Here is a 23834-nt window from a genome sequence, read left to right on the forward strand (position 1 = left end):
TTCTCTCAAGTCTGCGCCAGGCTATAAAAAACAATGCTCGATATTTGTTACTTGGTGTTGCAATGATTCTCTGCTGAAAACTGCACTGTAATTTTCCAGACAGGAAACAAGAGATAGAGACTACACCCAGTACGTTCTTGTGCAAAATGCCTCAATTCCATTCAGCTGAAAAAATGTTAATTGTTCAGTTCCCAACTAAAGACACATTCCATTGCTCTTTTCCTTAAATAATATAAACTACAATTACTTCCCCTTTAATTTCTGCAGCATTTTATGTGTTTTACCCACACTCACTGTGGAGCATGGGTTCAGACAAAACACCACATTCAAATCACAACGCACGAAGTCTGAATTCCCCAAGTCATCTGTACGCAAGGTCCAGTGTTGATCAATTTTAGTAATGAAGCGGGACTGGGGGTGATGGGGTCCCTCCATGAATATTATCAAAATGTTCTCTCTCTGAGCGATTGGCGCAACCACTGGTGGTGTGGGTTGAGGTAGGAAACAGAAAGAAGTGTGCGCATGTGCGTGGCTGTGTCTGCGTGTGGGGTATGTGTTTAACCTAGGAAATGTCTCCGAATGTCCCTCCCAATTTTCTGTAAGTGGTTACACCCATGTTCTCCTGTGCATTTTGGGCTTCCACTCGACACTCAGCAGGAACTCAGGGTGGGATGGGGGGGGCAATCGCAATTTACCTGCACAGCACTTTTCCATAACACTATGCAGCAATGTAATTGCTTGAAAAAGAGATGAAGGATGTGGTATTCAAAAACAACAATTGTCTATATGTTTACTTTATTCACAGGATGTGAAATCCATTTCTAAAGAGCCGACTTCAAACCATCAGGATTATGACAAGAGCAAAAAAGATTGCTTAAAAGAAACAGCACAATGTCATATTCTCTTTCTATGGGAAATGATCAATTATCACGTCAACCAAATATGGGTTGTTAAGAGCAGTGAAGTTTAATGGGAAATTTAATGGGAGAGGCATTCAAATCATGTGGGGTTTTGATGGAATATTTACGGGAAAACTCTTTGCACAGTAAGGAGGACACAGATTTAAGATAACTGGCAAAAGATGCAGGGGGACATCAGGGAAAAGTAATTATGCAGTGAGTTGCTTTGGCCTGGAATGCGCTGCCTGCAAAAAATGGTAGGAATAGATTCAATAGTTTTTATTGATTTGTTCACAGTATACCAGCCTCGCTGGCTAGACCAAACATTTATTGCCCTAATTGTCCTTGAGAAGGTGGTGGTGAGCCACCTTTTTGAACCACTGCAGTCCACCTGGTGTAGGTACACCCACAGTGCTGTTAGGGAGGGAGTTCCAGGATTTTGACCCAACGACAGTGAATAAACGGTGATATAGTTCCAAGTCAGGATGGTGAGTGGCTTGGAGGGGAACTTGCAGGTGGTGGTGTTCCCATGCTTCTGCTGCCCTTGTCCTCCTAGGTGGTAGAGGTCACGGGTCGGGAAGATGCTGTCTAAGGAGCCTTGGTGAGTTGTTGCACTGCATCTTGTAGATGCCATTGAACGTTGGTGGTGGAGGGAGTAAATGTTTAAAGTGGTAGATGGGGTGCCAAGCAAGCAGGCTGCTTTGTCCTGGATGGCGTCAAGGTTCTTGAGTGTTGTTGGAGCTGCACTCATCCAGGCAAGTGGAGAGTCATTTTAAATAGTAAGGAAAGGAAAACATTTGCTGGACTCTGGGGAAATAGAAGAGGAGTGGGACTAATTGGCTAGATCAATTAATGAGCCAGCACGGCACAATGGTACAAATGGTTTTCTTCTGTGCTGTATCAGAATATAGCAAATAGGAGCAGAGTAGACCATACGGCCTGTTGAACCTGTTCCACCATTCAATATGATCACAGCTAATCTTCTTTCTCAACTCTATTTTCCCACCCGCTTCTCACACCCCTCAACTCCTTGAGAGACCAAAAATCTGTCTATCTCAGCCTTGAATATACTCAACAATGGAAGATGCACAATCCTCTGGGTAGAGAATTCCAAAGATTCACAACCTTTGAGTGAAGAAATTTCTCCTTGTCTCAGTACTAAATGATCAACCCCTTATCCTGAGACTGTGCCTTTGTGTTCTAGGTTCCCCAGCCAGGGGAAACAACCTCTCACCAGTGTCTACCCTGTCAAGCCCTTAAGAACCTTATATGCTTATTCTTCTAAACTCCAAAGAATATAGATCCAGTTTAATCAGCCCCTCACCATAGGACAATCCTCTCATCCTAGGGACAATCTGGAGAACCTTCACTGTACCACCTCCAAAGCAAGTGTGATTCTATGGAATGTAAACTATCATTAGTGATGGAAGCTACAGCCAAGGAAACTGACTATGGACATGGGGCAATAGCTAATTGTGCATGGGTGTGAGAGAAAGAAAGAGAGAGAGTGTGCGTGCATGTGTGCGTTTGTGTGTGAGAGAGAGGGTGAGGGTGTGTGTGTGTGTGTGTGTGTGTGTGTGTGTGAGTGAGAGAGAGACACACACAGAGTATGTGTGAGAGGGAGAGAGAGAGAAAGAGAGGGAGGAAGTGGAGAGAGAGAGAGAGAGACTCTTAATACCCATGCTCCAGTGCTAACAATTTTCTTACCTTTTCTGGATCTGGAGAAAAACTTCATCGAGACAGGCGAGGTAGAAGTGGAACTGCCAGAGGAATCCTTTGAGGTGGAGCGGAAGATACCACTGAAGCTCATTCGCCGGGGAGACCTTGGCGAAGAGTCTTGGGGAAAAGGGAAGACCGTTTTTGGAGACCCAGGGCTTTGCTTTACCCTCACTGGAGCGGAGACGGGGCTGGAAGGTCGGTTGTAAAAATTCCGGGAGAAGAATCCTTTGGAAGGGCTGCCACTGGAATGGGAGCTGTCTTCTCCCTGTAGGTAGGAGCACAAATCAGATCTCGGAGCAGAAACTGTAGCACTAAAATCCATCGAAGAGGAAGCATTCTGATACATGCTTACTTTAACCATGAACGTTTGAAGGACAATGAATTCCCAAAATGCAACAAGATGCAACAACAAAACTTCGGCCCACCCCATAAACAGATTACAGCTAACCAAGTCTTCAGCTATTTTGCATAAACCGCAAGAACTGCCAAACAAAAAGAAAAAAAAATCCAAACAGATAAGATGATTGCAACAATTACGATGTTGTGGAACTTTAGTGATTTCTTAATGGACTGATGCTCTCACGAGAGCGCTCCTTTCTGCAGCTCCAAAAAAAATGATATAGCACAGGAGACCATTCAGCCCATCATGCCTTTACTAGCTCTTTGAAAGAGTTATCCAATTAGTTCTACTACCCTGCCCCTTTCTCATAGCCCTTCAGGTATTTGAACTCACTTAAGCATCTTGTGTACGCTTCAATGGACCCATTTTAGGCAACAACATGTTCCGATGTTAACAAAGGAGTCCACGTTTCCATAATTACGGGAAAAAAAACAGGTCACAAAGATTTCCAGTAGGAAATTCAGGAGAAACTTCTTTACCCAGAGAGTGGTCAGAATGTGGAATCCACTTCCATGAGGAGTAGTTGGGGCAAATGGCACTGACGCATTTATAGGTGAAGCATGAGAGAGAAAGGAATAGAATATTGATGGGGTTAGATGGCACAGGGTGGGAGGCAGTTTGCGTTGAGTATTAATACCAGAATGGACCTCCTGGGCTGAATGGCCCCTTTCTGTGCTGTGAATACTTTGCCATTTTTCCTCTGGTGAAATCTCAGGTTGTGGTCCTCTTAAGTAGGAAATCCTGGCGGGGTTAAATATCTGACACAGCCCAAAGCAGATCCCAAGAATGAATTGCAGTCTGTGCTACGTTACTGATCTGATGGCAGACCAGGGTGGCAGGCATGGTGCTACAATTTGCCCCCGTTATCAATGGCACTGGTAGAAGCAGGAGTCAAATCAGCTGTAATTCCTGTGCTACAAGTGCTCAGGTGTCCGTGACTTGGCTTAAGTCACCATCATAAAGAGAGGAGTGGGGTACCAAATTAACAAAGGTTTGAACCTCAATGCAAATGAATTTCAGATCGTACACGTACAGGCCAACTTCAAAGACACAGCTGGAAGCTAAATATACAGTGATCTCAAACAGAAAGACTCAGCTGGAAGTCAAGCTGGAAGAAAAATATTTTGTAAAAATATATATTCACCTTCATCATCATTTCACACAAAAAGAACTGAACCGCTTTTTGTCTGGTTCAGCTGTGGCTCAGTAGGTATCACTCTCTCTTGATTCAGAATCAGACGACTGTGGGTTCAATTCCCACTCCAGAAATGTCAACACATAATCCAGGCTGTGGCTTCAGTGCTGCACCGTCTGAGGTGGTGTATTTCAGGTACGACATTAAACAGAGGTCTTATCTGCCCTCTCAGGTGGGCATAAAAGATCCCAAGGCACCCTTTCAAGGAACAGTGGGAGAGGTCTCCTGGTGTCATAGCCAATATTTATTCCTCAACCAATTGAAAAGCATTATCTAGTCACTGTCTCATTTCTCCATGGAAATTAGGTGCTACAATACAGCCAATTTTGAAGTGTTAAAAGCTGCTATATAAATGTAGCAGCTGACATATCTTCAAGATTTATGCACTGCACAGAGGCCAATTGAGAGCCAACCAAGATGGTGTGGGACTGGAGTCACATATAGGCCAGGCGTTGTACTTCTACATTTTAATAAAATTTCTACATTTCTCTACATAAATTTCTACATTATAATAAAACTGAATTCAAATTCTGAAACTGAGGTGATTAATCTTTTCTAATTTCTTAGTTCATTAAGCAGGGGGCTATCATTTGCCTATTAACCAACTGTTTTTGTTATGTTTTATTTCAAGTCACTCCCTCAGGCAAACCTGCTTTCCTAACAACCTGGATTCTGCCTGCCCAATTGCTATGTGTTTAGCCGGGTGTCTAGGACCTGGAGTGAAGTACGTCTTTACCTGCCCATAACTGTATTTCAGTATTTAATCTACCACCTTCGACTCAGAAGGGGGTAGAATAAACGCACCCCCCACTAGATAGCAACTTCTGCTACAACAAATCTGTTTGGTGGTTTAAACAGTAAATACCTACTGTGAAACAGCAAAAGAAAACACAAGAGTCACTAACCATCTTGAGATCTGACAGGAAAATAATAGTTGTTTCTACTGCTTTAAGCTGCAATAGGAACCAGGCCAAATGCAACATCCCCAAATATTAACCTTTTACGTGGAAATTTCTTACCTGCTGTAACCCTCCTTTCTTTTCCCACTAAGTTGAGTTGTTCCATGATCTCCACCCACCCGCCATGTCCCTAGCCCTAAACTCCCAAGTTTCTTTTGTTTTTCTCCCATCTCCCCTCATGCCCTCTCCGAGCTCATCTTGTCCATGAGACTCATCTGCTGCTCCCTCAACCCTATTCTCAATAAACTGCTGAACGCCCAACTTCCCATCCTGGCCCTCGTGCTGGCCTATAACTGGTTTCGTCTCCTCAGCCACTTGTCCTCCTCCTTTTCAAATCTGCTGTCATCACCCCTCCACTTCCCCAAAATCCCACCCTCGACCTCTCCTTGCAACTTACCATGCATCCCCAATCGTCATTTCCTCTACAAAGTCCTCCAACATGTTGTTGCCTCCCAAATCCGTGCCCCAACTTTCCTCTAACTCCATGTATGTACCTCTCCAATCAGGTTTCCATTCCTGCCACAGCTCTAATCAAAGTCACAAATGGCATCCTCTGTGACTGAGGTGCACTATCCCTCCTCATCCTGTCTGCAGCCTTTGACGCAATTGACCACACCATCATCCTCCAAATCCTATACTCATCCAGCTGAGTTGGTATGTCCCCTCCTGGTTCCACTCTTACCTATCCATTCATAGCCGGAGAATCTCCACCAATGGTTCTCTTCTCACTCCCCGCCACTATCTCTGGAGTCCCCCATGGATCTATCCTTGCCACAGTCCAATTTCTCATCCATATGCTACCCCTCAGCAAACTCATCTGGGAGACATGATGTCAGGTTCCACATATATACCGACGACATTCAGCTCTACCTTACCACCACCTCTCTTAACCCGTCCACTGCTTCTATGTTGGCAGACTGCTTGTTCAACATCCTATATGGGAGGAGATGGAATTTCTTCCAATCAAAGATTGTGAATGCTGTATCCATTGTCTTCAGCCCCTGCTTCAAACTCTGTTCCCTAATCACTAATTTACATCCCTCTCCCTGGACACTGTCACACACTGACCAAGAGTTTTGCCCCATTGGCGTCCTATTTGATCCTGAGCTGAGCTTCCAACCCCTTATCCTTTCCATCACAAAGACTGCCTGACTCAGCCCATCTTCATGCTAAAACCCATATGCCATCATTTTGTTACCTTCAAACTTGATGATGTAAACCACCCCTAGCCGACCCTCCGTAAACTTCAGCTCATCCAGGAGTCTGCTCCACGTATTCTGACTCACACGAACTCCCATTTATCCATTGCCTCCGCACATCGGATTCTGATCCTCCAACAGATTGATTTAAAAATTCTCATTCTTACGTACATATCGCTCCATGGCCCTCCGTATGTTACCTATCGCTGGTACTCCTCCATCATACAACATGCATGTACTGCAGCAACTCGCCAAGACTCCTTCAACAGCACCTTCCAAACCTGTGAACTTGACCATCTACACGAACAGGGCAATAGGCGCGCAGGAACACCACTACTTGCAACTTCCCCTCCAAGTCATACACCATTCTGATTTGGAACTATATTGTCACAGCTTCACTGTCACCAGGTCAAAAACTCGGAACTCCCTTCCTAACAGAACTGTGGATGCACCTACACTAAATGTACAGCAGTGGTTCAAGAAGGCAGCTCATCACCACCTTCTCAAGGGCAATTAGAGATGAGCAACAAATGTCAGTGACACTCGCATCCCATTAAAGAATCTTAAAAAAAGACAACCCTTGAGGATTCTGCTTCCCCCACATCCTTCGCTCAACATTGGTGGCCGTGCCTTCAGCTATCTAGGCCTGAACGCTTGGCAATTCCCTCCTTAAGCCTCGCCACCTCTCTCTCCTCCTTTAAATTGTTGCTTAAAACCTATCACCACTTTGACCAAGCATTTGATGACCCATCCTGATATCTCCATGTGGCTTGGTGTCAATTTTTATGCTCCTGTGAAACACCTTGGAATGTCTTTCTACGTTTGATGCTACATAAATGCAATTTGTTGTTGCTACTAATCATACCATTCTCCGGTCTATTTTTCTCTCTGATGGCTTGAGATGAATTCTCTGATTTTAATCTCGACACCCAAAAATTAGTAAATTGGGGTTCGATCAGGTGTAAAAAGTTATAAAAATCTTAGACCCAACCCCAACCCACCCACTTCTGGCTTTACTGTTGGCAGGACAGCAAAACTGGTCCCAGGAGGTTGTTGGTAAGTTCGATATTTTAATGAGGCTGGCAGGCTGATAAGCTGGGGGGCTAAAGGAATGGTGAGGACAGTTTTAGGGAGAAGGTACGTGGTTTTTCAGCACTGCTTGTGGGCCAGGAAAAGCAGGAGTGTTGAAATGCTTCCCCCAACACCCCAAAGCTTTCTGCATGAGACTCCCGGTATCAGACCCTATGAAAGTACAAAATAAGTATGCTGTGCAGTTAAAATTGAGCACGTGGGGAAATGCCAACCCATCCTAAACTCTAACCCTGTCCCTCCGATTGCATAGATAACGCCCCCCTCCCCACCCCGTTAATATCCATGCCCACATCTCTTATACATAAAGAACTGTCGATCAAGCACATAGACCAAGTAAATATACATAATGCTTGTATTTGAATTAAATTACCTGGCCAAACTCCAGGATATCTAACTACAAAGTATTGTATTAAACTAATTTGGGTTGTTTTCAGTCAGCATAACTGGCTTTTAATCACTTATGTACCATGACAGAAAGATGCCAATACCAAAACACAATTAAACCAGGCAGCAACACAAATAAGTTCCACTATAGAAATACTAAATCCAAAGAAATTTCCCCTTCAAATGCAGTTTGCAGAAACCATTTGAAAATTGCCACAAGTTTCCAAAATTTCCAAAAAGGTTTAGCTAAGGGGCCACACAAAAGGTCAATAGGGCTCATGGAGTTGGGGGTAATATATTGGTGTGGATAGAGGATTGGTTATCAGGCAGGAAAGCGAACAGTAGGCATGAACGGCACATTTCCAAGTTGGCAGGCAGTGAAGAGTGGAGTGCCACAGGGATCAGTGCTGGGACCGCAGCTGTTTACAATCTACATTAATGACTTGGATGAAAAGACAGAGAGTAACGTATCTAAGTTTTCTGATGATACAAAGACAGGTGGAAATTAAGCTGTGAGGGGGACACAAAGAGGCTGCAAAGAGATATGTACAATAAGTGAGCGGGCAACAAGATTGCAGATGGAGTATAATGTGGGGATCTGATGGGGTCAATCACTTTGGTCATAAGAATGGAAAAGCAAAATTTTCTTTTAAAAGGTGTGATACTTATACGTGTTGATGTTCAAAGAGACTTGGGTGGGCTTGTACAAGGAACACAAAGTTAGCCTGTAGGTACTGAAAGCAATTAGGAAGGCAAATGGCATGTTGACCTTTATTCCAAGGGGATTGGAGTACAAGAATAAAAAAAAGTCTTGCTACAGTTCTACAGGGCTTTGGTACCATCACATCTGGAATACTGTATTTAATTTTGGTCTCCATATTTAAGGAAGAATATACTTGCTTTGGAAGCAGTACAGCAAACCTTCACTAGATTGGTCCCTGGGATGAGATGGTTATCCAATGATGAGAGGTTGAGCAAATTGGGCCTATATTCTTTGGAGTTAAGAAGAATGAGTGGTATCTTATTGAAACATATAAGATTCTGAAGGGGCTTGACAGAGTAGACACAGAGGCTGTTTCAGTTGGCTGGGGGATCTAGAACACAGAGCACAGAGCTCAGGATAGGGGGTCAATTATTTAGGGCTGAGATGAGGAGAAATTTCTTCACTCAAAGGACTGTGAATCTTTGGAATTCTCTAGCCCAAACAGTTGTGGAAGCTCCATCACTGAATTTATGTAAGGCTGCGATAGGCAGGTTTTTAGTCTCTCAGGGAATCCAAGAGATATGGAGAACAGGTAGGAAAATGGAGTTGAAGCCAAAGGTCAACCATAATTGTATTGAATTGGAGCAGCAGGCTCAATGGGCCACATGGCCTACTCTTGCTCCTATTATTTGTGTTTAAAACTGGGAAGCTGTAGATTTTGATCAAAGCAATCAAAGAGTCTCTTCTGGAATGAAACTAGGTCTCTGATCTGTCACCAATAGTAAAAACTCAGAGAAACGTCGATGATGTCCAGTTAGAATTTATACTTCTGCACTTACTTGTAAAAGCGCATTTAAGAAGAACTGTGCAACGATTAAAGTGACTGATAGCCACTTTGTGAACACATCAGCAGCTATTTTAAACGAGAGGGGAAGGAATAAATTTTGACAGCTCATACAGTTCTGGTCTCCATAAAATAAAAAATGAGACAGAAGCACTGGAGAAAGTGTAAAAAAAAATCTACAAGAGCAGTACCATAACTGAGAGGTCACAGCAATTGGGAAAGATTTAACAGGTTGGGACTACTGTTTTTCCAAAGTAGAAGACTTAGAGGTGACCCAATAAAAAATTCTAGATGGGTTGGACAGTGTAGTATGGAGAGGATGTTTCCATTTGCAGAAGAATCCGAATCTAGGGACCATGAGTACAAGACAGTGGCCAATAAATCCAATCAGAAAATCAGAGAAATGTCTTTTACTCAGAGTGGTCCAAACGTGGAACTCATTACCACAGGGAGTGATCGAGGCAAATAGCTTAAATACTTTAAAAAAAATAATTGGCAACTGCATGAGAGAAAAGGGAATAGAAAGACATGCTGTAAAGCTAAGATGAGGTAGCTAGAATGGGAGGGGACATGTTTGGAATATAAACACTAGCAGAGACTTGTTGGGCCAAATTGCCTGTTTCTGTGCTGCACATTCTATGTAAATTAGCCTAGTTTATCATCTAAAAGTAAACGGTTCTCCAACATCATCCTTCCAACTGGACCCTGGCTTTAAATGAACAAAGAGAAACAGTGCAAGCAATTCATGGATAATCTAGGTTTTAAAAAAAATTTTATTTTGGAATTATTTTGAAATGTAACTCATATCTTTCTGCATTAAAAAACCTGATGTGTGGGACAACCTAAATACTTTGCAGCACAGAGATAAATTTGCACTCATAGTTCTGTGTACAGGTAAGTTATTGTATTTATTTTCCCAACACCTTGCAGGATTTAGTTCTAAGCATCCATGTTTTTTATTTATTCTTTCACGGGACATGGGCATTGCCGCCAAGGTCAGCATTTGTTGCCCATTCCTAATTGCCCTTGAACTGAATGGCTTGTCACACCATGGCAGAGGGCAGTTAAGAGTCAACCACATTGAAGCGGCTCTGGAATCACAGGTAGGCCAGAGCAGGTAAGGATGGCAGATTTCCTTCCCCAAAGGACGTGACTGAAACAGATGAGTTTTTACAACAATCAACAGTGGTTTCATGGCAGCATCACTGAGACTAGCTTTTCAATTCCAGAGTATTAATTGAATTTTTGAACCTTTGTCCCCAAGGAATTAGCCTGGGCCTCTGGATTACTAGTCCAGTGACATTACCACTATGTCACCAGTAAATAAGGAGGAACTGTCTCCACTGGCAGGTGGGCTGGCAACCAGACGGCACAGATGTCAGGGAATTGGCAAAAGAAACATGAGGAGAATTTCTTAACGCAAAGAGTTGTGGAACGCAGAGGGTGGAAAGCAGATCCAATGATAATTTTCAAAAAGGGGTAATTGGATATACCTATGAAAATGAAAAAAAAGAATCATAGGGTCATGGGGAAAGAGCAGGAGACGTGGGATTAACTGGTTGTCTTTTTGCAAACAACAAGAGCTGAAAGGTCTCCTTCTGTGCTCCAAGGTTCTGTGATGTGTTAAGCAAGTTGGGAGTGTTATGAAATTCAGGCGACCGACTAAACCAAAAGTTCACTGTGTCATCACATTAATGCCCAGCCTCTGCTGTGGTAAATGTGGTTAGTATAACTCACAACAGCTCGGAGTATCGCCCTGTGTGCCGGATGAGCTATCTTTCCTCCCCGACACAACTTGTGTACATACCATCAGGAAATATAAAAACTTCTGCATTAATGTCCAGTGTAAAGTCCTACTGACATCAAAAGGAACCCTAGAAATAAAAGCGTTCAATTCGGAGCATTTTTATCCAAATCAGCAGAAATACACTGGTGCGGGAGACGGTACTGTGAATCCAGTGATGATTTCTGACAACGAGCTGATATATCTGAGATAGATAGATTTTTGGTAGCCAAGGCCACTGAGGGAAATAGAGTCAAGACACGTGGATGGAGTTTGGATGTGCATCAACTATCGCCTCACTGAGCGGTTAAACAGGCGTGAGGAGCTAAATGGCCTACTCTTGTTCTGGTAGCCCTGAAATTGTGCAGCCTCCATTTTGGAATGTATTAGCTGTAGAGTACTAACAGCCTGTACTCAAATAGAGGCCCGAGAGTCTGGGGTCTTGGGCCCCGGACCCTACTGTCACTTGACTGGCGCAGTGGTGGCAGCCCACACCAATTTTCAGCTAAATGATTAGGTAAGAACGCGGAGGAGCGATCTGGCCTCTTGAGTGTCCCCGAATTTATGGAGGAAGAATGGCTGGGCCTCAGAATGAGATCAGAAGCCTCTCAGTTTGAGGAAGATGGTCTCGGGGGGAGGAGGAGGAGGGTGCTGGCGGTTGGAGATTTTGGAACCAGGGGAGGCTGCGATGATGCTAAGTACTAAGTTTTTTTGAAGTCTGTGCTGTTTCACATTGCTACATTGCTTTGCGTGATGCTGGGTGCCTCAGGCTCAACCAAATTTCCAAGAGAGAGCAGAAGCAGGCATTAGATTCCCTATTTGCATTTGTTAATGCAGTAGCGCCTGACATGGGCAAAGGACATTTCTTATTTGGCCTTTACCAAAATGACATCCAGCACAGCCCACACTAGAATAGTTCATATGAGGCCCAGATGGTATTTTGGAGATAGTTGCACTGCTAAAAACCAATTCACTACAGAACCGCATTTCTCCTTCGATATTCCCGAACTCTAATCTAATCCAGTCCACTAGATGGGGCATTCTACTTTTTAATTTAATTAGCTTTACTTTTCCAATCTATGTATAGTAGAAATCCCTCCTGTTGGATGTTCTTCAGTATATAAAACAAATAGGTTCATCTGTCCATAGCCCTAGGTACAGAAGTTGGTTTAAAGCAACACCTTAAGGCAGACACTAGAAAGTACTTCAGGTTGAAGTTGTACTAGGGTTATATTAGTCACAACACATTGATGCATTTAAAAGAACAAGCACTCCTGGCTGCTCTCCCACATTCTACACTTCATAAATTGGAGGTCACCCAAAACTGTGTGGCCTGTGTCTTAACTCACACCAAGTCCTGTTCACATTCACTCCTGTGCTCATTGACCTACATTGGCTCCCAGTCACGCAACATCTTGATTTTAAAATTCTTAATGCTGTTTCCAAATTCTCTCCATGGTCTCGCTCCTTCCTACCTCCTCCAATCCCACAACTCTCCGAGATATCTGCGCTCATCCAATTCTAGCCTCTTCAGCATCCCCAATTTTAATGCTCCACCATTAGTGGCCATGCCTTCGGCTGCCTAGGTCTCAAGCTTTGTAATTCCCTCCCTAAACTTCTCAGAAGAAACTTCCTTACCCAAAGAGTAGTGAAAATGTGGAACTAGCTACCACAAAGGGTGGTTGAAGAGAATAGTATAGATGCACTTAAAGGGAAGCTAGACTAGCATTTGAGGGAGAAAGGAATAGAGGGTTACGATGAAAGATGTAGATGATGAAAAATGGTATGAGACTCTCATCAAGCATTATTTTAGATTGTTGAAGTGCATCTTGTAGATGGTGCACATTGCTGCCAATGTGTGTCAGTGGTGGAAGGAGTAAACGTTAAGGTGGTGGATGGGCTGCCAATCAAGTGGGGCTGCTTTGTTCTGGATGGTGTCAAGCTTCTTGACTGTTGTGGGAGCTGCACTCATCCAGGCAAGTGGAGAATGTTCCATCACACTCCTATTTTGTGCCTTGTGGATGGTGGAAAGGCTGTGCCCTATCAAATTCCCTTAAAGACTTCAATCAGGTCACTCCCTCAATCTCTGAAACCCAAAGGGATGCAGGGCGGGTTTATGCACTATTTTCAAATTTTGTTCCCTATCTGGCCTCCAATCCCACCTCTGTGGGGCTGATGATTCCACCCTTCAAGTGCCAGACTCCTGATTTCAATTGTGGCAGTGTGCAGAGCTGCGAGAGGTCAAGAACCTCTCTGCAGGACCCATCAAAAATCATTCTAGGACTGAAGGTTCTAGGCAAATGATAGGTGAATGATCTGATACAGTCCTGTTACTTGCTCCATGGGTGTGCATAAAGCCCTTACTCCTAATAATCAATCAAGGTTATTGCTTCATACTTTGTCTTGGAGTGCAAGAAAGTAGGAGAGAAACTCAAGGCCTAACAACATCCTGCAACCAAGTAGGTGGCATTTGAAAGTGCAAATCTAACAAGAGCCAAATGGGAAACAAACTGCACATGGTCAGCCCTAAGCCATGTTGTCACCATCAGTCTTCCATTAACATTTTTTTTGGATGACGCATTAAACCAAGGCCGTGTCTTCCCTGTTAGGTGGATGTGAAAGAGCAGGGGAGTTACTCCCAGTGTAATGACTGATGTTTAATCTTCAACTGGTGCCGCAAGAACAGGCTACCTGGGTTATTATCACATTGTTGTTTGTGGGAACTTGCTGCGCGCAAATTGGCTGCCACATTTCCTCCATTGCCACAGTGACTACACTTCAAAAAGTACTTCATTGCCCGCAAAACACTGAGATATCTGGTGGTTGTGAGAGGCAGTCTTTCTTTAAAAGTGGTTTCTCTACTACAACTCCATATTTACCGTTGTTTATATTCAAGGAACAGCCCTTCTTCTGGGAGATGGGAGATGTCTGCTTAAAAACTATAAAGGAAAGTTAACAATTTCTTCTTTCTGAGTAATTTGCTGGACATCATGAGTTTTGAGGACACACAACTACACAAGTGCTGGGCAGTCAGCAGGAAATGCCTTGGTTTTATTTACTTCATGAATTTGCTGCTATGCAAGTGGGGGAGTGAGTACCTGCTCTCTCGATCAGGGGAGCATGCTGCTGCGTGGGGAGACACCAGCATATTTCAATTGAGAGTCAGGTTACTCATGAGAGTGAAAAGAGCTGTCCCGATTTTTTTTTCAAAAAGAGTTTAACAACTTGGTAAAGCGAATGAGTCGGGTCAACTCCCTGATGCGTTCCAGGTTCTGAATGATAGTGCATGTGGCAGAGCCAAGGTGGCTACAGCTACTTGTGTAACAGTGGTGGATGGCCAATTAAAGGCCTAATTGGGCACAGGTTGATGATGGCACTGGGATCTTCCCGATACCGGATCGGCCCCCTGCCAAGGCTGGCAGGTACCTGGAGGCAGTGTCCCAGCTGCTGATCAGGGGGAAACCATTGCTGCCTCCTCTCAATTCACACATCATGGAAATGCCACAAGGGGAAGGCCACATCCGAGGCCACAAATAATCCTGTGGAGGGATTCCCACCTCACAAAGATGACCTGGCAGCTGTGGCCATTATTGATTTTTAAGTTTTCAGAATACTGCAGGGAGGGGCTCCATTGTGAGGTGCTCTCACCTTTCCCTATCCACCTCTCCTGTTTGAGGAGCTGGCCGTCCAGTGTTTCGAACCCTCTAATTGGACCTCCTACCTCGGGAACCCGCCTGCCATCCTCCTAACTGGCCACCTCCAAGAAGATGGTGACACCGTGCGGCCAGCCGATACCGGTATGGTCGGGAATCGCGTTTGGTCCCGACAGTGAAAATATACCTCAAAGCTAGCAAGATTCAGCTCAATGTCTCGCCATTCTGTACAGCAAGCGCATGTTTCGTGACAGTGACATTTGAGCAGCACCGTCCTGCTGAAGAAAATAAGTTAAGAAATTAACAGCTTCAGCTAACTGCTGTGGCCTAAGTCAGCTCTAACTTTTACCAGGTACGTTGAAAGCAAACCTGTCAATAACGCATTTTATACCACTCCAAGAATACATTAAAGAACCGGAAGAGGTGGACAGAACACAAACTGTTACTGAAAATACTTTCTTCTTTCCATCAGCTAACCTCATCACAACCTAGGTCTAATGCCAGTCTTGTTAGAGACCCAACTTCCTGTTATAGGATATGAAGTGAGACGGTAAAGCTTAGACATGCTGGTCAGCAGCAAGACTAAAAGACACAAGTCTTAAACGTCAATCACTTCCAGTCACGTCAACCAAACCAATGTACGAGTGAGTGTCCGCGTTTACTGCAGTGGCTTCAAAAAAAATGTGAAAGGTAAGAAAGACTTGCATTTATGTAATGCTTTTCGTGACCACCAGATATCTCCAAGTGCTTTACAGCCAATGAAGTACTTTTGAAGTGTAGTCACTGTTGTAATGTAGGAAATGCAGTTGTTCACAGCAAGTTCTCACAAACAGCAACGTGATAATGATCTGATAATCAGTTTGTGTGATGTTGATTGGGTGATAAATATTGACTTTGAGACACCAGGGATGAACTCCCCTGCTCTACTTCAAAATAGTGCCATGGGATCTTTCACATTCCTCCGAGCAGGAAGATAGGGCCTCGATTCAATGCCACATCTGCAAGTCAGTGCAGTGCCCCTCGGCATTGCACTGGAGTGCAAGTGAAGCCTTGATTTTTGTGCTCAAAGCCCTGGAGTGGGACTTGAACCCAGAACCTTGTGATTCAGAGGGGAGAGTACTACCCAGCTGAGCCGCAACTAACACGTGTAGCCAAATGTAACTGAAAAAAAAAATGACACTTCAAAAATGAAAAACACCCACGCTCTATTCACAAACACCTCCCAAAAATACCGCACATCAGAACAGAGGCTGGTTGGATCACTTTCAATTTACAATACTTAAAAGCTGCACCATCTCTGCTACTCTACTGTGGTTATTAGTTGACTAGACTAGTAATACAGAGAAAGTGAGTTTAAATTCCATAAAAGCGGTTTGAACGTTCTAAAAATAAAAAAGCTAGCATCAGTAAAAATAGTAATTAAGGTGTTCAATCGAATAAAAGCCCACTGGTTCACTAAAGCCCTTTAGGGAAGGAAACCTATCACCCTTACCCAGCCTGCCCCACATTGGCTTCTCAAGAAGCCGAGCAAGCCAGCCACTCAGCCCAACTGATCTATAGCAGCTTTTGTGTTGCATAATGGACCTCTCTTCATCTAACCCTAACAGCACAATCTCCAAAAGCAAAGGAATCTTCTGTGCCTTTCTCTCTCTTGTGTTTATATAACTTCTCTTTAAATACATCTATACTATTCGCCTTAACTACTCTTTGTGATAGTGAGTTCTATACTCTAACCATTCTCTGGGTAGAGTGGTGTCTCCTGAACTCCCTACTCGATTTATTAGTGCCAATTTATGGCTCCTAGTTTTAGCCTCCTCCACAACAGTCTGCCGTTAAGCAGCCTGGGAGGGGCGCGCAGCACAGTCAGGATCACTGTGAAGCAGACCGGGAGAAGGTTGATGCAAATCAGGATCACTGTGAAGCAGACCAGGAAGAGTGTGAAGCAGGTCCAGATCACTGTGAAGCAGACCGGGGGGAGTGTGAAGAAGGTCAGGTTCACTGTGAAGCAGACCGGGAAGAGGATGCAGCAGGTTGGGATCACTAAAGTGAGGGAGGAGGAAAAAAAATCACACTGACATCACAGGAGGGACATGAGTTGATTGGCTAATGAGTATTATAGCTCTGTTTCCCTTCTCCAAAGTTAGGAATTTTGTCTGAGGAGCTGGGAAATTAAAAATTTCATGTTCTTTTGACAATAAGGGTTAAGTAAAACATTTCAATCAATCTTCCTACATTTAAGTGACAACACAAGAAAAGAAGTGAGTAGCTGGTGAGTCTTTATTTTTTAAGTACTAAATGTTATTATCTAATAGGTCGAGGAATGGCAGGACAGCTTCCACTCCTGGAGTGCATATCTTGTTCCATGTGGGAACTTCAGGACATTTCCTGTTTTCTGGATAACCATATGTTTCGGAGTTTGAGCAGCAGATAGCATCACTGCGGTGCAGCCCCGAGGTTGAGAGCTTGGTGGTTAGCACGTTTATAGATGTGATCACCCGAAGCTCAAGTGTAAGGGAATGGGTGACCACCAGGCAGTCAAGAAGAAATAGGCAAGTATTGCAGGAGTCCTCTGAGTGCATCTCAATCTCCAACCAGTGTTCAGTTCTGGAGACTGATAAGTGATGGTTCATCTGAGGCGTGCAGTCACAGCCAAGTCCATGGTACCATGGCTGGCTCAGCTGTACAGGGTGGCACGAGGACGACTGGTAGGAGATTCGATAGTTAGGGGAACAGGCAGGCATTTCTGTGGTCGCAGATGTGAATCCAGGATGGTATGTTGCCAGGGTCAAGGACGTCACTGAACGGCTGCAGCGTACTCTGAGGGGGGAGGGTGAACAGCCAGCAGTTGTGGTATACATCTGTGCCAATGACATTGGTAGAAAAGAGATGCGCTCCTATGGTCAGATTTTAGGGAGATAGGCAGGATATTAGCAAGCAGGACCTCAAAATTAGTTATGTTTAGATTACTCCCAGTACCACACACGAGTACAGAAATGGGAGGACAAAGCAGATGAATGTGTAGCTGGAGAGATAGCACAGGAAGGAGGGTTTTAGATTCTTGAGGCATTGGGGTCAGTTCTGGGGGAGATGGGAGCTGTACAGGCTGTATGGGTCGCAGCTAAACAGAGGCGAGACCGAGTTCTTTGTGGGATGATTTTCTAGTGCTATTGGGGAGGGTTTAAACTAATTTGGCAGGGGTGTATAACCAGGAGGTAATGCTAGAGGGGGATACCAAGGTGAACAGAATATTGAGAGAGACAAAGAGCATTAGAGTAGGAAGTAGGAAGGTAATAGGTTGGTTCAGCATACGATGAAAAGTAATAAAGGTTTAAATTAGCGTTACAGCGCATGTAAAGTGTGGTAAATAAGTGTGGTAAATAAGATCGGTGAGTTACAGGTGCAAATTACCATGTGGAAATAAGATGATGCTGTGACTATAACAGAGACTCAGCTCAAAGAAGGACAGGGCTGGATGTTAAATATTTCTGGATACAGGGTGTTCAGGAAAGATAGAAAAGGAAATAAAGGAGGAGGGTGGTATTGATTAAGAGAACATTTTGCTGTGCTGGAGAAAGAGGATGTCCTGGAGGAGTCAAGGACAGAACCCACTTGGCTAGAGCTAAGAAACAAAAAAAGTACAGACTGCTGTAAATCTTATGACTTGTTTCATATATAAATGACTTGTAATTATCTTTGCATTGATTGAGACCAAACACATCATTGAGAATGATGAACGTACCAATTACATTGCTCAGTGAGATCTTTAGACCACCAGCTAGTGGGAAAGATGTAGAGGAACAATTTACAAGAAAATTACAGAGAAGTGCAAGGATTTAGAGCTGTATAGATGGGGGGACATTAATTATCCAAACGTAGACTGCAATAGTAGCACTGCCAAGGGCAGAGTGGGGCAAGAGTACTTAAAGTATGTTCAGGAGAATTTTCTACAACAGTATGTTTCCAGTTCAACAAGAAAGGAGGCTTTTCTGGAGCTGGTTCTTGGAAATGAGCTGGGCCAAGTGGATCAGGTCTCAGGAGGAGAGCATTTAATGACAGTGATTGTATCATAAGGTTTAGGTTGGTTATGGAAAAGGACAAAGAACAACCCAAGTAAGAATATTTAACTGGGGGAAAGCCAACTTCAATGGGGTAAGAATGGATCTTACCTAGATAAATTGGAATCAAAGATTAGCAGGCAGCAGGGACAAAGAGTACCAAGGCAAGGAAGTTACGTTAAACTTGTAATAAATACTAGTTCAGTCTTAACTGGAGTACTGTGTCCAGTTCTAGGCAGCATGCTTTAGAAGAGACGTGAAGGTATTAGAGAGGGTGCAGAAAAGATTCACGAGAATGGTTCTTCAGTTATGTGGATAGACTGGAGAAGTTGGGACTGTTTCCCTTGGAAAAGTGAAGGTTGAGAGGAGATTAGATAGAGGTGTTCAAAATCATGAGGGGTCTAGACAAGAGTAGATAGGGAGGAACTGTTCCCGTTGGTGGAAGGATTGAAAACCAGAGGGCACAGATTTAAAGGTAATTGGCAAAAGAAACAATGGTGACACGAGGGAAAACGTTTTTATGCAGCGCCTGGTTAGAATCTGGAATGCACGGCCCGAGAGTGCGGTGAAGGCAGGAACTGGATCACTATCTGAAAAGAAAGATCTGCCAGGCTACAGGGAAAGGGGAGGGAAATGGCACTAAGTGAATTGTCCCTTCAGAGGGTCGGCACAGATACGATGGGGCCTGCTTCTGTACTGTAACCATTCTACAGTTCTATGATCTGCTCCATGTTCACTCTATCAAGCCCTTTCATATTGTTCAAGACCTCTGTCCAGTCATCTCTCAGTCTTGTCTTTTCAAGAGTAAAGAGGCCCAGTCTACTCAATCCTTCGTGATATGCATAACTTACCAGTTCTGGTATAACCCTTGTAAATCTTATTTCAATTGGCTCTCATCTTGGATACATAAAACATACAAAATAAAACATGAAGTTGGAGCCAATGTGATCTTCTTTTCAATCCAATGGAGTTTTAATTCCATTAACGAAAAATCCTGGAAGAGTTAATTTTTTTAAAAGCCATTGTGGTTTTAAGGTTTGGTTACTGATCAACAACTTTGTTTCTGTAATGCAGTTAGGGATGCATTATGAAAAACTCGAGCGCAACAACTGCATTGTACTGCCAGATTAATGCCACCCCTCCTCCCCTATTTAAGTGATGTTCTGAGCGAGATCAGGTAACGATCAACCGGGAGCAACGTAAACAAAGCTGAATGCAACTAAACTGGAATGTAAACCACTTAGCAAAAGAATATGGGACAGCACTTGAAGATCATAACATCAGTGTGCAGGTCGCAGAAAATAAATGAAGCAGTATAGGCAACTCATGGGAAACAATTTATATCCCATTAAGCAAGCAAGTTTGAATGATGCAGGCAGTGGAGATGTGAGTGAGTTATTCTATAAGGCACAAACCTTCAAACAACTCATCTATCCAACCATCCTGCGCCCCCCGCGAGTGGCAGAGTCTGCAGATCGCACTTTGGGCTCAGTCATCCCAGAGCCCCGTTGAACTGGAGCGGAAGCAAGTCATCCTCGATCCCAAGGGACTGCCTAAGCAGAAAAAAATTACACCCCACAGGTTTTCCGTGCAACATCAGGGCGGCGAAAGGCCGGCATTGGCGAACTGCGCGATTAAACCACAAGCCGAAGCGGAAACGCAGATCGAGAAGTGTTATTTCTGCTCGGCGCAGGGGTATCTGGGTCACGGGGTGATGTTTGTCCGCAATGATTGTAAGGTTTTCAGATTCTGCCGATCATAAACTGGTATAAACAGAAACTGATGTGATGCAAAAAAAATGCTTCCTGGTAAAAGGAAAGGTGCAAAATAGAATCATGCAGCACAAAACTGGGCTTGGTAGTAGCCATATAGGTGCTTTGGTAGTAGTCGTGGAACAAAATGGTGTTGATGTGTGCGCACATATTTCTGAGGACCAATGAGTTTGTGATTGTGGGGGGGGTGTAGTTGTGGGGGTATGATTGCGGGGGGTGGGATTGGGGGGGAGGTGGATTTAACACACTTTTCTGCATCAAATCTCAATACCCATCAACTCTGGATGTTATATCGGTGACAGTACCATTCAGTCTGCCAGATTTTGAGAGAATGAGTGGGCGTGCGTGTTGCAACCCATGAGGTCCAGCAAATACAAATAAAAACACTCCTACAAAGGAAGTTAAAAACACAGATTTTTGTACTTATATGATGTTCATCTTTGATATGCAAACTTTAATAATTAAATAAGGAATGTTACTATACTGCTTTATTGTTTTTGTTTTGTTATTCTCCTTATAGCAGAGAAGGCTAAGAGGCGTTTTAAATCATGAAGCTTTTGGCCAGTGTAAATGAAGAGAAACTGTATTCCATGAAGGGTTGACAATGAGGGGGCACAGTTTTAAAGGCGATTGACAAAGAACCAGAAGTCACATGAGGAAAACCTTTCTTTATACCATGAGTGGTTAGGGTTGGGAAAGCACTGCCTCATGGCATGCTTTTAGGGGAAAGATGTTTTCCCCGTGTGCGAGAGACTAGGACTAGGGGACACAATTTAAAAAGGTGCTCCCATTTAAGATGGAGATGAGGAGAATTTTTTTCTCTCAGAGGATCATGAGTCTTTGGAACTCTCCTCCCCAGAGTGGTGGAGGCTGGGTCATTGAATATTTTTAAGGCAAAGGTAGATAGATTCTTGACTAACAAAGGAGTCAAAGGGTGTCAGGGGGTAGGCGACAAAGCGAAGTTGAGGCCTCAAGGGCCATAATCAAATCAGCCTAGATTTTATCGAATAGCGGAGCAGGCTCGAGGGGCCGAATGGCCTACTCCTTCTAATTCGTATGTAGGAAGTTACTAGAAAGGAGGAGAAGCTACCATCAAGAAAGATTGAACCAGTTTGATCTGATAGAGGATTTTAAATTAGTGAAGGGGTTCGATAGGCTGGACATGTAGACACTGAGCTGGATTACACGCTGAGGTGGGCTCCTCGCACCCCAGCAAAAATTTCAGGGGCAAGACCACCTCCTTGGCTGGCTCACCCTGCTTTAATTTTTTGGATGATGGCCCTCTAATTAGTATGAGACTGGCTTCCATCTTTTCCAGGAGAAAGTCCCGTCTTATAGAGCTGCCGACCAACTGGAGGCCAGCAGCTCTGCGCCACACCAGAATTGGTGGCCACTGCCAGTCCTGCAGGAGACCCAGGAGGAAGAGGAATGATGGATGCCCACAAACAAAGGTAAGTGTGGGATCTCGCTAGGGCCAGATTGACAGGTCCTGGTGAAGGAAGTGGGGGGGGGGGTGGTCAGCGGGGGCCAGCATGTTGGACAGGGACAGGGGAGACAAGCAAAACTGTGGGGAGGGGGGAGGGGGCAAGGGGAGGAGCCTCTGATAGGCACAGGAGGCCCGGGAAGAAGGCATGCCTCCATCGCTCATTTAATACAGATGAGGAGAATTTTTTTCTCTCAGAGGGTCATGAGTCTTTAGAATGCTCTTCCTCAAAAGGCAGTGGAAGCAGGGTCTTTGAATATTTTTAAGGCAGCACTGGATAGATTCTTGATTAACAAGGGGGTGAAAGGTTATTGTGGGTAGGCGGAAGGTTACAATCAGATCAGCCATGATTTTATTGAATGGCGGAACAGGCTTGAAAGGCCAAAGGACCTTCTCTTGCTCCTAGTTCATATGCTCGTATAATAGTAAGTAGCAATATCACTAAACTCCATTTCATTAAAATCATTTTTCACCAGTTAAATTGGAAACAAATCCATTTTTAATTGCAATTCTACCAGGAGAGGTAATCCAGTAGCACCCTTCTGGTTTTACCTTAAAATGAGCCAAGTGAATATTGAAACTACTGTGTCAGTCAATGAATGGGAGGTGGGGGGAAGGGCAGAGCAGGACTTACAACAGTCCATTTAACTGCAAACAAAGTCTATTTATTCAGCAAACAACAAACAGAGTCTATTTAAATGGCGCACTAAAACAAAAAGGAGTCTATTTACTCACCAGTTCCCAAGTACTACAACAAATAGGATTCATGAGGAAAACTACAGCAAAGACTGCTGATAACATCAAGGTTATTGCTTCAACAAATTGCTGTGAGCGGAGGATAGTTAAATAATTTTAATTGATTATTTCTCCAGAAAAATGCAGTGAGTGGAGGAGAGTTAAGTAATACTAATTATAACACAAAATCAATCCCAGTCAGTTCCAACGGTGCTGTCTCCAGGTGTGATTGGTGGGGGATTTACCCAATCATCTCCACTTTAGCTGGGACTTTGGTGTCACTATCTGTCACCTAAAGAGAACTGACTGGCTGATGAGGAAGCCGTGGCATTTTGTAGATGGTACACACTGCTGCACATGAGGGCATGAATATTTAAGGTGGCAGATGGAGTGCCGATCCAGCAGTCTGCTTTGCCTTGGATGGTGTCACGCTTTTCAAGTGTTGGTAGAGCTGTACTCATCTAGGCAGGCGGGAAATGCAGAAAAGCAAAAAATTGCATTTGCTCAGCAAACAGAACAATCTAAACAAAGTTTCTATGAATTACAGCAAACAGAACTCTCAAACAAAACTGCAGCAAAGTCTTGCCAAACTGAAGATCCAGGAAGCGAAACTACACTGAACTGAAAGAGCAACAGCTTAGTGTTGGAGGCAAATCAAGATCTGATTTTCTTCAGCACAGGAACATTCTACCAACTTTCTGTATTCTGCTATCAGTTCCAAATAAATGGGGATGAAATGGGATGTGTTCACAATGAGCTTCGCTTAATATCCAAGTACTTGACAGACACCTGAAAACAGTGAATCCAAGCACTCGACAGAAAACAGTGAGTCGTGCAACTGCTTCACCGAGAACTGAGCGTTTTAAAACTCTCATTAAAATTGCGTACCATTCCTGAAATGGCAGTGAATCTAACCATTCTAATTAAGCTCTCAAATAGTCATGTACAAAAACCTGAAG

General features: G+C 43.8%; 1 protein-coding gene across 5 annotated transcripts in view; it reads right to left on the reverse strand.

Annotated features, from left to right (window-relative positions):
- The window catches only part of LOC144676534 (5'-AMP-activated protein kinase subunit gamma-2-like), a 462890-nt gene that overhangs the window by 242031 nt on the left and 197025 nt on the right, over positions 1-23834 (reverse strand). For all 5 annotated transcript variants that reach the window (XM_078536951.1, XM_078536934.1, XM_078536942.1 and 2 more), the window contains exon 3: positions 2607-2883. In XM_078536951.1, the coding sequence (XP_078393077.1) occupies positions 2607-2883 (277 nt within the window). The remainder of the gene's footprint in view (positions 1-2606; positions 2884-23834) is intronic.

This window comes from Cetorhinus maximus, chromosome 3 (genome assembly GCF_964194155.1).
Source record: "Cetorhinus maximus chromosome 3, sCetMax3.hap1.1, whole genome shotgun sequence".
Taxonomy (NCBI): domain Eukaryota; kingdom Metazoa; phylum Chordata; class Chondrichthyes; order Lamniformes; family Cetorhinidae; genus Cetorhinus; species Cetorhinus maximus.